Source organism: Doryrhamphus excisus, chromosome 12 (assembly GCF_030265055.1).
Source record: "Doryrhamphus excisus isolate RoL2022-K1 chromosome 12, RoL_Dexc_1.0, whole genome shotgun sequence".
Taxonomy (NCBI): domain Eukaryota; kingdom Metazoa; phylum Chordata; class Actinopteri; order Syngnathiformes; family Syngnathidae; genus Doryrhamphus; species Doryrhamphus excisus.
The window spans coordinates 15987330-16002283 of NC_080477.1; the positions used below are offsets into that span (position 1 = coordinate 15987330).

Below are 14954 nucleotides of genomic sequence, written 5' to 3' on the forward strand. Positions count from 1 at the left end.
CATATCTAGGATATTGATTTCTCTAATTATACTTCTCATAATTGCTTTTGGCTAATAATTCAGATCAAGTGTGGAGTCTCGTTCCGCCTATCTCACATGCACCTTCCACTTTTCCCATCCACCATCAATCACTCACTCCAACTTTGTCTCCTCTCCTCCCCCATCTGCCTGCTTCCTCCCTTATTTACTCCACCTCTCTCCTCACCACTAGATCTATCCTAGCCCCTAGTCTCCTCCCTTCTTTCCTGCTCCCCTCCCTTTGCTCCTCTCTGCCTGCTATTGATTAGAAGGAGAACCTCTAATCTCCTTAAGGTCATTAGGAACACTTAATTAAAACCTAGTTAGAATGCCTTTGTTCAAGCAAAGCAAATTGCAGCTGTTCAAATGTGATTAGTATGATAACATAAAAACTTGTTAGCGGGGCAAAATATAAGAGAAAATGTTTCTTTTTTAAATAGAAATGTTTACATAATTCACATGCATACTGTACATCAGAAGCTTGAGGTTTACTGTTTATTTTGGGATTGTTTATGGTTTCCTGTTGGATGTTCAGCTTTATCATATTATGCTTATGTTTTTTTTTACAATGTGAATTAAATGGGACACAATTGCTGGGGCTTGAAACGTTGAAGATGGTGTTTCAAAACACCACCCATCTATCCATCTTCTATGCAGTTTATCCTCTTTAGGGTTGCTGGTATGCTGAAGACTATCCCAGCCGTCTTTGGGCGAGAGGTGGGGTACACCCTGGACTGGTCGCAAGCAAATCGCACGGCACTTATAGACAAACAACCATTCACACTCACATTCATACCTGTGGACATGCATGTTTTTGGAATGTGGGAGGAAACCGTAGTACCAATGGACACTCTGGTACATAATGCACGCTTCACATGTACTATGTTCTTGTCTTTTACATCAAATTGGCAGTTTTAACTCAGTAGGCTGCTTCGAACTAGCCATTGTCGCATCAAGTCCACTTGTGTGGCTATGGTATTTTGAGATTTATAACAGCAACAACAACCTACCTCAACTCTGGCACTGATTGGCTTACAATGAAATTGTACTCTACTCTTAGCCAATCAACATTACATGTATCATTAATCAGATTACCAGTAAAGTAGTTAGTATCCACGTCCACCACAGAGGACACTGGATAAAATGTGTTTTCTGTATCCTAAAAGTGACTGCCGCCCAAAAACACAATTCCTGGATTCATTTTTACAAAAAACAAACAAACATGTTATTCCACGTAGAGTGTTTTTGCATTGGCAGCCTCATTTACTGTAAGACGACAGAGGACAAAAATACATTGCCTTCTCATTTTTACTCCAGTGACGTAATGAGTGGCCATGATGGTTGCCTAGTAACGGAAGTAGCGTCCTCCTCGCTTTTGAGAAGCACTTATCAGACAGCCTCATTCCACACAGGAGGTAAGGGGTGTACTTAGAGCACCTCTTGTGGGTGATTAGTGAATATATTACGCTTAGTTGTCTTTAGCGTTGTCTTCTTAGCGTTGCTCGAATCCGCCACACACCGGATTCCGTTACCTGCCTCGTTGTAATGTAATGTAACGTAACTTAACGCGACGTCTAAGTTACTTTAGACTGCAGTCTCGCGCCATTTACCAGATGGTGGCCGGTGCTAATCTACTTAGAGGCGCTGGCCAGTGTGTCGCTGCTTCTCCTCAATGAGAGAAGAGAAGGAGGAGGGGAGCCCAGACAACTGGGTTGCTGTCATTCCGTGTTTTGTTCTATCTAAAAAGTCACAAGTTGAGCGACGGGAAGCGTAGCAAGTGGATGAAGGAATATTTTCGCCGTGTAGCTTATCAGGTGTTTAGCTAACAGGTTCAGTTAACGTGCTAACTTAGCAACGATATCAGCAAGTTGGACTTTTATGGATTTAACCTGAATGGAGCTTTGTTATGCCAGGAGCCAGCAGCAACAGGTGAGCTACCAGCAACTACCTGCTATTTTCTAACCATATCTGTCTATTTGTAATAAATTTGTGACAGAATATAGCAACATTATTACATACACCGTGTCCGTCCTCTCCAAGGCACATTATTGTGAGCTCGGTCGAAGTAATTCAACACTTGAGCCTGACTGCTCCGCTGGCCTCCCTTTTTTGTGTGTGTTGTCAAAATGTGAAATTGAAGCTGATAAGCATTGCAATGAAGAGAGATTTGGCCTAAGCCTCAATTTCCAGCAAACCAATGCGAAAAAAGCTGTTGAGTTGTATGAGAACCCGGAGGCCAGATGCCAGGAGGAAACAGGGCATGTTTAATTCAATGGGGAATGAAGAAAAGGGGGGGAAAGTGATGTAGCAGTATCAGTTGAGCCGTGCCTCCATCAAGCTGTACATGATAGTGTCGGCTTTGGCCAGGGAATAGCCTGCATGGCATTTCACTTGCCTCAGATTTGTCTCATTTTGGATTTTGGTCTGACCATATCGCTCTCCCACTCTCTCTCCTTCCCCAGGTTGTGAAATCCTACCTATCATGCAAGGCTTTGGCTGTGGTTTGTGCTGTGTGTGTGCGGAGTTAACCGAGACCGAAGCTTTGCACCTTCACCCCTGGGGGCATCGGCCTGTTAAAAATGTTCCCGTAACCCTGCAACCATGAAACCATGCCAGTCATCACTTATTCAAGCGGTGCTGGAAGGTTTCCGAGGCATCTCCAACTCCTGGTACATCTCTCTGGCCTCCAGAATATTTCAAAATTTCATACCACGTTGTTGAATCTTAGATTCTGTCATATTTTAGGGTAAATATGAGGCCACAAAAAGCAGATAAGAGAATAATTATGACTAAACAAACATTGAGCCAAACTGAAGAGAGGATGGACAGTGGACATCAATTACGGCTTTACTGGGAAGTTGGAAATGTTGAGGAAGAAGTTGGAGGACAATGGACGGAGCAGATGCAAACGGAAAGAGAAGCAAGCGGAATTCCATTCCTGGAAGATGGACACCAGCAGAAAGAAAACAACAAGAGCCATAAAGTAATGTTGGTGATGAGGTGGCATCACATATTCCTATGGCTCTGTCTCTTGTGCATCAGTCCACAACCTGCTTATGCACAGGTAAGATGATAAAAGAAAAAAAACTAATTTGTATGTATATTTTCATGCCCGTTTTGTCAGGAAGGCGACCAAAGATTGTGTCCAAATTCTAATAACTTGGCTCTGTTGGTCAATAGCTGAGTTTTGCTCTTTATGGCACCCACGCCGATATTGGGGTATTGTGTTGCCACAAATTTGTAGTGTTCTTTGCTTTGCTGGTGCTGGAACCCTGGCTAACTTGCGCACTGCAGATGCTGCAGACGCATGTTGACTCCTTTGGGAGAGAGGTATGAAAAGGATTCACTCTGTACATTGGTTCAGCACCCAGATGCTTCATAGAGCAACGGTGAATAGAGTAAGACCTCTTCTCAGTCATAACAGTCGAGGCACTAGCATACACATACAGCAAAATAGTTTTAGAAATGCTGCAAAAGTTAAAATTGCAACCATTTCAAAGTGCACCTGCGTTGTTTTGTGACATGTTTACACAGACATGTTTTGAAACGGTGCCAGTAGTGCCTGACCCCTTAACTTAAAAATGGAAAACATATAAATGTTGTTAAAAAGATCATGCCTTTTTATTTTTACTTAATTTTGTGAGACGCAAGTTGAACAGAATAGTAATGTAATAATATTCATGATGTTATATATTGTGTATCAAATTTTAATAGTATGTATATATTCCAATATTCATGATATTTCATATAATTTAATAATATTCATAATATAATATCTAAGTAGTACATTTACAAATATGTCATAATTATCCCAGCAACGTGAATGCAATATGTGTGCAAAATGTATGTGCAAAAAAATGTGCAAGATTTCACAGTATGCAAAACATATACATTAGCAGAATACACATGCATTCCGCTATTGAAGTACATACATCTACACAGTCAAGTAGAAATATAATACAACTATAGTAGCATTTCTAGTATTCACATTTCATACAGCACATTCACAACACAATACATTCCATTCAGTGTGTGTAGGCAATTAGTTTGTGTGATTTTTAAGACAGGCCATCAACCAGATGAGTTCTGCATACATTAGTTAAGGCACAGGCCGTTAAATTACGTGGCACTGAACACAATTGTCATTTCCGTATCTGGATACGGGTTACTGCTGATAAGAATAAGAAGTACATGAGGTCCAGATTAAATGGAATGGTCACACTTGCTCAAGCTCTTGTCATTATTATAGGGACATTTTCCGCCAATGGAGAACATTGCTGCCTTCAAACCCGTGTCCACCTCTCCAGCTCGTTCCACCTGTGGGGTTCCAGATCGGAGCGTCTACTGCCAGCCGGCTTCTTTGCAGACTGAGCTGCTCACGTGCCATCAGGCCTCCTGTGACCAGGAGTGTCCCTATAGATCCTCCACGCCACCTTATGCCCCGCTATTACTACCTGTGTACAGGTAATCAGATCATTACAGTTTGGGTTTTCAAAGTGTAGCACAGTGGGCCTCCACTCAGAGAATTATAATGTCACCCACATCCTGAAAAACTTTCTTGGGCATTTGCAGATTTTTCTGCTCACCACAGACTTTATTTAGTCTCTGACTCCAATGAATAATTTTGCCTTTGATGCAACTGATTTCTTATAAAATATGTTTCTTTATTTTACCCAAGCTACATTTTGAAAACCCTTCAATGATACAATGCATATCTATTGAACTTTGACAAGGTGTAAAACTATCATGGAGATCTATTCTTAATTTACCAAACTACTTTAGGTACACCGACACAACTTTGGAGCTCCAATAAATGAGCTATATCAAAATGTCAGCCTTTACCAAGTTAATAATATGCTGAGAGGTGTTGTGAATGTATATGAAGTAAATTCTTGACACAATATTCACCGATTTACGCTTTTTTTTTTTCCCACCAGGGGTTCATGTGTGATCGAAGACACAACTGACACCCTTCCATTTCGCCATCAGACGTCAACATTTGAGAGCAAAAGCACCACTAAGTCAAATGGGCTTTCCCATGGATCTGGTAGTGTTATGTTTCCACCAGGCCAACAGGGATGCCTAGTCTCACCCCCCTCACAGAAACTGGGAGCTTCTGGATCCCTCACACTGGCATTATGGATTAAACCAAGCTCTCCTGGAGATATGTGAGTCTGATCTTATCTACCGTGTGTTTGTGTGATTGTACATGTTATACATATGTATTCATAAATGGCAATAGGTAGCAACTGTGTTTTGCTCACCTTGCGTAAAGCCCACAATTCAGGTCTTGTCCTGTCCTACGTTAACATGTTGTGTGTGACAGGCAGGGATCAGAGTGGGCTTGTATGTTTCAAGCTGGTCGGTGCAAAGTTACACACACTGCGATCAGTTTTCAATCACACATGAGTGACACACACAGACACACAACCTCACTCTCAGAGGTAAGGTGGCTCTTCTCTTTTCTTGTACAGTGACACTTAAAGGAAAACTGCACTTTTTTGACAATCTTTATGTGAGACATGAACACACGTCTTTTCTGTGTGTTCTAAGGATATGAAAACAGATAAAAAAAGATGCAGCTAAAAATGGTCGGAATGAGAATCACCTATTCCGCTAATCAAGCCTGAAAGAAAACTCCAAAAAGTTTTTGCCGTTTTTCATATCAAAACAGTGACAGCTGAGTTGAGAGTGGGGAGAAAGAACACAGCAGATCAACCAGCCAGGTGCAGAACAGCACATAGACTGGTGTGGAGGTGAATTACAATGACCCATTTGATACATGAGACCATCAAAATAGATGGTCAACAGTAAAACAACATGCAGACTAAAAAAACAAAACATAACAGTTGACTGATTTTCATGATTGATTACGTTGACAAAGTCAACTAATTGCGGCAGCCCGTTCATGTTTCTCGCTGTGACTGCATGTGAAGTTGCCTGCCTGGAGATTTTAATGACAGACAAGTGTTGTTGTCACAGTGGTCTATCATACATGGCACCTGCACCTTGCTCTCTCCCTTTCCCTCTCGATCTCTCGCTCTGATGCTGTCGTCAGCCATCGTTCTTTTGTAGTCACCCATGGCCATCAAAGAATCTAGATGAAAAGAGGTCTCTATCCTCACCCTCATCCATCTCCTCTCCCCTTTTTTGTCTCTCGATCACTATGATTTCACACACCCCCACCCCCCTCCTCATCCAAACAATGAACAGGACCAGACACCTGTTCTTACTAATCATTGTTTTTACAGTAGAAGGACCTCATCCTGTCCACTACAGTATATGGGCAGGTACAGGGACACCTGGCTTTAACACATACATGAAGTGAAAATGGAGGACTGTAGGTAGTGCAGTGGGTCACGTTGCTAACTTTCATGAAGGTGGCATGTGATCAGTTCACTCACTATTCTAATCATTGATGCTTTTTAGTTACTCCACAATCATTCAATCAGGCCTTTATTAACCTTTTTTGTGCACCTGAAACAGTCTGTTTGTCTATTATGATCTAATGCCACAGAAAGATGCAAGACTAAGTGTAATACTGTAAGTTGTGCCAGTTTTAATAACATAGTACACCATATAATTTAAACAGCAAATAAATCCCCTTTGCCTGAGTATTGTTGACTTGGCTGTTGTGGTTACTTCCTTTACAAAGACATACATGTCGTATGTTTCACACAGATGCTTTTCTCTCATTCATCCATCACTGATTTATATGGAGGGCGTCTCTGGGTTCATAAAAGCAATAATTTCCCATAAAATGTCACTGATGCTGGTTAATATGACACGTGGAGGGTGTTCGACTGTGCAAGTCTGCAACCTGTGTAGCTCCAGAAACCTAGCAGCCGTGTAAAATATTAATATTGCATGTATAAATGTCAGAATGAGAGACTGCATCTAGTGTGGTGGTGGACTGCATGAGCTTTTGGATTCAAGCCTCCTTCTAGATTGGCCTTTCAGCACAAATGCTGGCTACGTGTCATTTTGTTGACATTCCTGAGTGGTGTTGGTCTTTTTCTGTTTTCTCAGGATGCTGCTGGAGAAGAGCTCAAGAGAGCGATTAGTTTTTTCACTGACAGTGTCTGAACAGATTGTCAGTTTGCAGTACATTGAGTCCAGAAGTTTAACCCCTCTGACGATCACCTTCAGAACACACGGGCGACTTGTTTTGGGCAGGTGGACACACCTTGTTTTACAGGTAATGCACACACAAGCACATGAGTGCACACACACACTCACACACAATTATAATATAATTTTTTGGGGGATGTCCTTCTATTCTGCTATGGTTTTGAATCAGTGTGTGGTTTTGATATACGTACACCCTTTTGTGAAATATGAAAGGTGAAACTGTTCATTCTGAATAGTGTGGAAGGCAAGACTGTTGTAGAAGAATAAGCAGAGTTACTGTTGATTCAGTCTCAACTAGATTGCTGTCTAAAGAAGAAGAAAACATGATGTCAGCTGAGGAAAGACACAGTATATCTGTGCAAACCTCTGCTACGACAACTCTCTCGTATTCTGCACTCTGCATTCTACATTTCCGTGTAAACAGGAGTTCACAACATTCAATTATACACTCTTTTCCAGATATCTCTTTGAAGAAAGCACAGATGGTTGCCCCTGAAAATAAATACTTAAATATTGTGTTTGTCATCGTTCAGTCCTGCTCTACTGACATGCATGTTAAGTGGATACAACGGCAAGAAATATCGACGCCATCAGGAGTTTGTAAAAGGAAATGAGAAGAACAAAAAGTCTTTCTTGAGCTCTGACCATTCTCAAATGGCAGCCAGTGAAGGAGGAGAGCTTTATGAGGCTGTAAATGACTCTGTTCGAGTATCGTTTTACAGATTGCTCTGTTGGACAATCTTACTCTTTCATCATCTCTGAATAAGATCAAGGTGGGAGAAAACATGGATACCATAGCAAGACTTGTTATCCCTTCCTATGTAAAGTCAACTCACAGTTCATTTTGTTTAGCGTTATTATAATACTAATATTTTGTCCAATGTCTGCCAGATAAATGTAGTGCTTAATCACACGTGTGTTTTCATAAACCCGGAGGGCCTCAAGTTTCTGTTTATCTTTAGTGTCTGTGCATGTGTTGTGAAAGTATATAAGGCGTTGTGATGGTGTAGCCCTTGTAGCCAATTTGCGGCGAGGATGTTATGTCTTGGAGGTGTTTGAAAATGGTGCGTGTGTATTCCTGTGAATCAGTCTGCCTTTTGTTTAATGGTGTGGTGATGTGATCTGCTTTGACCATTCCGAAGAGTAACATAATCATCCTTGACATTCAAACACCATTCGCATACTGCCATTCTCATGACTAGCACATGCACACGCACATGCGCACACACACACACACACACACAACAGCAACTCGCAGTTCAGTGATCATTTGTAGCGGTGTGTCAACTATGATACATACAGTATATTTCCCTATGAAGGAGATGAGTCATTTAGAAACATTCCCATACACGCGCATGCACCAGTCATCTGTCTGTTTGAAACGATCAAAACACCAAAAAGACAGTCGAAAGGAATCGGGGTTTCCAAGTGCCGGGAGCAATTCACGCGCACTTACACACACACAATCGCATGTGCGCACACGGGGCCAGGAGCAAGGTGCTGCAGGGAGGCTGCTGCTCCCAAGGTAGTTGTCTCATCTGATTATGATAACAATGTACAGAGTAGCTGAGGAAAAGGTAGCCGGGAGGGGACTGAGAGAGGAAGGGGGGATGTCGGAAGAGCAGTGTAGTGATAGTACACTTCAAAGCCTCTAATCTGTGGCTCATTTAAACATTGTACTAAGGTAGAGGCATGTGTACATACGTATAATGTAATTTATTTTTCAAAAGCTATTTGGTTTATTTTGTTTCTGCTAAGGTAGTGATACGTATGAAATACTGCATACCACACTGACCTGAATATAACATGACCTGTCTTTTTGAAGATCTGTTTTTGGAAAAATATTTATTTTGACAAAAAAACTGAATCCATCTTTTTTAAAATCAGTGGAGTAACACCTGGCAGTTTACAATAAAGGAATGATATTTTTTACGTGCTCAACAGTTTGATGACTCTGCTTCTTTAATAAGTCTTAATGTTGTTTGGTAACTTTCATAATTTTTGAGACACATTTTTATCCAGTGCCCCAATTGAGAAATGTGGCTAGCCAACACTGTATATTGGAGCAAAGTAAGCAAAACTGACATTGGTCCTACACGGTACATCCCTGACACCCTCTGGCTTCACCTCACAGGACACTGGCAATCTAACAACTAGCTTGCCAACTCCAGTCGCAAATCATCACCCAACTTAAAGGGCACCTAATATTATGTTTCTTCCACTTTTCTGACCTATAAATGTAGTAATATTGTATTATGGTGTTAAACAATGCCAAAGGTTCAGATAATGAGGTTTGCGCATTTGGAATTCAGCCCTAAAAGAAGTTTGGGATGGCTCTAAACGCTGGGTTTCAGAGGGCGTTTTAACACTGATGATGTGTGATGTCAAAGATAGCCGCGCTTCCTTATATGGGCGTGCGCTGTAGGCCAGATATGCTCTTTGCCCTCCCCCAAGCTCTGCTTCTCCCACCCTCCCTCAAGTTCTCTGTTTACAATTATTATTATTAATTATTATTAAATCATGACCCCCCCATCTCCTTGTGCAAATTACGCGCTTGCCATCCTACTGTTTTTTTAAGAGAGCCCCCCCCCCCCCCATTGCTTAAAAGAAAAGTCTTCCAGACTAATGGTCTTTATTAAAAGGTTGGCATTGCACCTTATATATGCCCCCCTCTCTTTTTTTCCTTCTCTGGTTCTCTCCTTTTCTTTTTCCTTGCCTCATCTATCTCTTCAAAGCCCCCCACCCCGCCATAGACCACCCCTTCATTGTCTCTTTGCCGCCACCTTCTTTGTCCTTCCCCCTCTCCCTCCCATTTTCTTTACGCTACCACCCAGTCCCTCTATCTCTCTCTCTCTCTTCCCTCTCTCCATCTCCCTGGGGACAATTTTCTTTTCTTAAATAAACTGTCATAGCTAGTGTTAAAATATGGGCCTTACACTGGCCGAGCGCAGCGAGGTAAAGGCACGGGGCCCTGGGCTGGTATAAAACATGGATAATATGCTGTGAGAGGTAATTGTATCTTTTAGCACTGAGATGAGTAGAACAAATGTGTCCCCACCTCTCTTTCTTTTTCTCTTTTTATTCCTTTTGCTCCACACCTCCGCTTTCTATCTCTCGCCTTGCACGCTGCAACCATCCTGATAGAATACATTGAATACTGGCTGTACATCAGAGCTGCTAACTGTTCATAGTGGGGGAGAGAAGTGGGGGGGAGTGGAAAAACAAGAGAGGGAAGCACAATCAAAGGAGAGGGAGGGTGAGGGAAGAGGAGCAAGAAAGGTGACAATGTGCCTGGAGATTCCAAAGTGGAGAGGCAGGGATGGTTCTAATCACAGTGCGCTTTTAATTGCACCCTCTTAAAGTCTCGTGTGGATAACTGATATCTTCCCCAAATTATGTTAAGTTTGTAAAGATGAGTGGTTGAGTTTTAATGTCATTAAGGTGAGACCATTGTGTGCTGTTATGAAATTACACTTTGGTCTTCAGGGCCTCTGTCGCATAATATGTCTTATAATACGAATGGATAATGTCTTTTGAGGCCAGCGACCAGGACCAATCAAAGACCAAAACCAGTTACTTAACATCACTTAAGCACCCCACAGCTTACAAAAAAATACGTTAAAATGTCAAAGATTGCATTGATATCAGTAACACAAGTCTTAGTCTGGGAAATTACCATTCAATAAATAAAAATGCGATTCATTCTTAACTTCTGTTTTGGCCATGGTGTAAGTCATTTCGCAATGGACGTACACTATGACTGTGTAGTCTTTGATATCAACAGTTGTCTTGCCGTAACACTTATCTATCCTTGAACACTCCAAACTCTCTCTATCTGTGTTTCTTCCTTTTGTCAACACTCAAATCCTTTCTTTTACTAGACCTTTCATTCCAACATCCCTGATTCTCCTCCTTTATCTCACTCACTTGCTCCTTTTCTGCCTCCTCTTATTGACAGCTTCCCTGGCAATGGTAGTATTTGTCTTATCTGTGAGTGGCTTGTCAGTCATTCAGTCCCTGGGTAGCACAGCCTCAGACGGCTGAATAGAAAGTGAATACAGTTTGAGGTAGTAGGGAGGAAAAATACACAAGGCATAAAAGTAATAAAGTGTTTTTGTTGCATACAGTGATTTGTGTACCTCTGCTGGCTGCAGGCAGTTTTTTTTTAAGCATCTGGTATTGAATTTTCTTATATTTGCCTAATATTGTGCTTGTTCATGCAAGCCAGGCATGATTTCACGAGTGAAGAGCTATGAAATGTGACATAAAATTCAATTGCACACAGGTCACTGTTTTTTTTTTTTTTCCTCTACACTTTGGTTCGTGTGTGGTTTCCTCCACACAGCGAACCTGGCCTGCTTTGTATGTGAGTATTCCCCTCCACTTCTTATTTTTGTAGCTCACCGCTATCAACTGAGCTTAGAGGGAAACAGTGTGGTCTACACTGTGTACTGAGCCATGGCTTGGCAGGAGTGTGAAAATGGAGAAGAGCTTGAGTCAAAATGCTACTCTACAGATCACTAAAAGCTTTCCACTCACGGTTTGCTTTCCCTCACTTTTGGAGGGGCTTAGGTGCCTCTTGGGGGGGATGTTTTTTTTTTTACACAAAGAAAGGATGCTTTAACCTGCCTGAGAGCAAACAACCTTTCGGAACAAAACTGAACAAAATACTCAATCACTGAACAAAAATATAAGTGAATCTGTACCTACAGCGTACTACTTCACTCGTCTAGCAAATGTACATAGAGCAGAAGTTATGCTGAGGTACTGACGTGCCTCTTCACTTTCAGTGAGTGCGTAAAGTGGAAATAAAGAGATCGGAGAACCTGCTCTAAATGTTCTGAACTCCTCTTTCCATGGCAGTGTTGTATTGAGCAGAATTTTGTGTTTTTTTCGACCACTCATTGAGACTGAATCTGTGCAGGGTGCAACCTGTAGTGCACTGCATGTTGCATCAGTTACCTCAAGAAGAGAAATATGTGTTTAGGGCTATAAATGCAAACATGATTTATTGTCGAGTTGCCTTTTTTTGTAAACTGTGGGAACGGAGGTAGCACATGACTTAACTGCACCTTTTACAGTTAAGAGAAACTAGGTATTCATGCTTTCTTGTCACTAGACTCAGTGGCAACAGTCCAAATGAGTTATAAATGCACAGACTCCCTTCATTTTCAAAGAGTTGGGAATTTACTCAGATGGAGAGGTAAAGGAAAGAAGTGTGACGGAGAAAAGGAAAAAGAAGTGTTTATGAGAGTTAACAAAGAGGACTTGGCTGTGTTTCAGAAGGGCGCGTGGCGGCTAAGGAGGATGAAGCGCTTCAGTATTCATTTACATCAGTCCTGACAACTGCCTCACATCTCCCCAAGAGCCACACTGCTCAAGCTTAAAGATTCTTAAAGTGGGCCCTTCTTCTGGTTCCCTCTCTGACTTTCCCTTTCCTCCCTCCCATCTCTTCTTCTCCTCACTCCTCACTGCACCCCCCCCAGCCCATCTTTTTTTTTCTTACTCCCATTCTCTCCTGAGCTCTCATGTGCTTGCCAGTCTTCAATCAGCCATCATGAAAGTGTCTGTCTGGGCGTCTTAACCATCATCTGAGAGGCAGACACTTGTCTGGGACTGCCTTCATCCCCTAAAGGCGCATTTCTTTTACTTGGACTTATTTCCCTCCTCACACCTTTTCAACTTCCCTAAAGAGCTGACAACAGATGAGAGCGACAGGGCAAGATAAACACAAGGAGGCATGAGTGGGAGAGGTTGTGGACAGAGAGAGGTAACACATTGTGGATAAATTGGGAAGGAATATTAATAAACTGCTTGAGAAAATTAAAAAAAAAAACAATACCATGGGTGAAGAAATCAAATTGCTGCAATGGACAGAGGAAAAAAAGACACAAGCACAGGAAGCAAGAAGAAGGAGAAGGCACAGTAGGAGGGGTCAGAAGAATTAGGATTATCACTATCCCCACAGTGTGGTTCCCAAAAACAGGATTTGGAGATTGCCTAAAAGGGAAAAAGTGGCACATTAAAGTTTTGGGGCCGCTCTTATGGAGGTGTCTTTCTTTTTTCCCTGAGTTTGATGTAAAAGGGAGCTGCCGCTGCTTTGACAATGTTGTCGGCTCTGGCGTTTTCCATATTCATACTGCCAATCGAGAGAGCACAGAGGCATGGAGCGCAGAGATTTTTGGTCAAACAGAAAGCTAATTTGTGCTGAGGCAGTGTAGCCCGAGGCTTTCCTGCTACTAGGGAAATGTATAATTTACACACACACGCATGCACACGCAGGGTCATACAAAGATATGCAAAAATGTGTGCACACCTTTAGTGATAGATACATGTGTAGAATGCAAGCAGAAATGATGCCACTATTCATATCCCGATCTGCTAAAAGTTTCTTTTGGTCCAATCTTTGTACTTGGGATGCTATCCAGTCATTATAATGAAACAAATGGACAAACATGTGGATGAATGTTATTTGCAGTTTGTAGTGGAGCTTGATTACAGTACTTTTACTTGTACTGTCACCACCTTGCTTGTGTAAGATGCTGTCACTATAAAACTTGTGACATAATGCATGAAGACATTCTTGCTGGACATGCCTCACCCCGTCTGACTTTTACTGTAGGTCCATGACAGACACATCAGTCTGTTCCTAAATGGGCTGGAGGAGGACGGGACACCTTTTGAGACACAATCACTGGCCACCAGACTGCATGACAGCGATGAGGACAGTACCATGAGGGTGGGACTCTGCTCCAAAGGTAAGGACGGTTGTTTTACAGACCAACAGTGACAACTATACATTACTCATTACGCTTATATACATTATACATTATATACATTGCTATTACGCTTAATAGTGTTCGTCTACAAATTTGTTATCAATCATTCAAGTGTGCAGGAACTGTGCAAGAGCCCAATAAGGAGCCATATTCACATCCTTAGAATGGACCATTGCAGTTTTATTTATCTGCAGCTACAAAAAAAAATACACGTCTTAGTTTGTCTTGTCAGTGTTTGTTAATATGGTGTCAATGATTACACCACCTTTTTGCCCCCTCCTCTTTCAACGACACATTTGTGATTGATTGGTGGTGCCTGAGAGCCATCTCAGAGTCAATAGGAGAGAAATTGAGAGAAAAATGATATCCGTTCATCTCCAGAGTGATAAACGAGTGTTTTTCTTCTCGTTTATCAGACATTGATCCCTGGTTCACTGCAGGTAGCATCTGATAAGCTGAAGATCACATCAGAGCTTGTGATCAATACAAGTGATTGGCTTGAAGGAGTGTGTGTGCGTGTTTGCGTGCATGTGCACGTGCGTGCGTGTGTGTGTGTATGTATGTGTTGCTTCGTGATCTCCAAACCCTTGGGGGCTGTGTCTGGAATTCTGATCAGTGAATTGATTGTGCAAATGCTGATCAGATGTATTGATTAACAACCATGTTTTGTTGTTGGTGGGAGAATGCTCTATCTGATGAGTAAAAAGGAACTACGGAACCTAAGCAATGTTATTTCAACAACTAGTTGTAAAGTTGTGGGTATGGCCTAAAGTTTTAAATGTTTATGTTACTTTTAAAAATACTTGTATTTATTTGTTTATTTTTAATTGTATATTAAAGACCAATAGTTGTTGATACAGGTAACCAAATGTGTCAAAATGAAACTGACAAGGGTTCTTACTTGAATGTAACAGTGGGATTATCAAAGTAGAATGTATACAAATCACACAAAGAGTACATGCATATTTTCTGCAATCAGTTGTCAACAGTTCCAACAATGTAAAAAAACAAATATGCAACTTAGCA

General features: G+C 41.6%; 1 protein-coding gene across 7 annotated transcripts in view; it reads left to right on the top strand.

The window, feature by feature from the left end:
• The first annotated feature begins 1449 nt into the window (after positions 1–1449).
• The window catches only part of ush2a (Usher syndrome 2A (autosomal recessive, mild)), a 154419-nt gene continuing 140914 nt past the window's right edge, over positions 1450–14954 (top strand). For 3 of the 7 annotated variants that reach the window (XM_058088964.1, XM_058088966.1, XM_058088967.1), the window contains exons 1-7: positions 1450–1947; positions 2481–2687; positions 2764–3082; positions 4268–4482; positions 4956–5186; positions 7048–7216; positions 13772–13907. In XM_058088964.1, coding sequence (XP_057944947.1) covers positions 2620–2687; positions 2764–3082; positions 4268–4482; positions 4956–5186; positions 7048–7216; positions 13772–13907 — 1138 coding nt within the window. In that variant the 5' untranslated portion in view covers positions 1450–1947; positions 2481–2619. Of the gene's footprint in view, positions 1948–2480; positions 3083–4267; positions 4483–4955; positions 5187–7047; positions 7217–13771; positions 13908–14954 lie in introns of all 7 variants that reach the window. The other 4 variants (XM_058088963.1, XM_058088968.1, XM_058088970.1 and 1 more) reach the window with 3 other exon arrangements.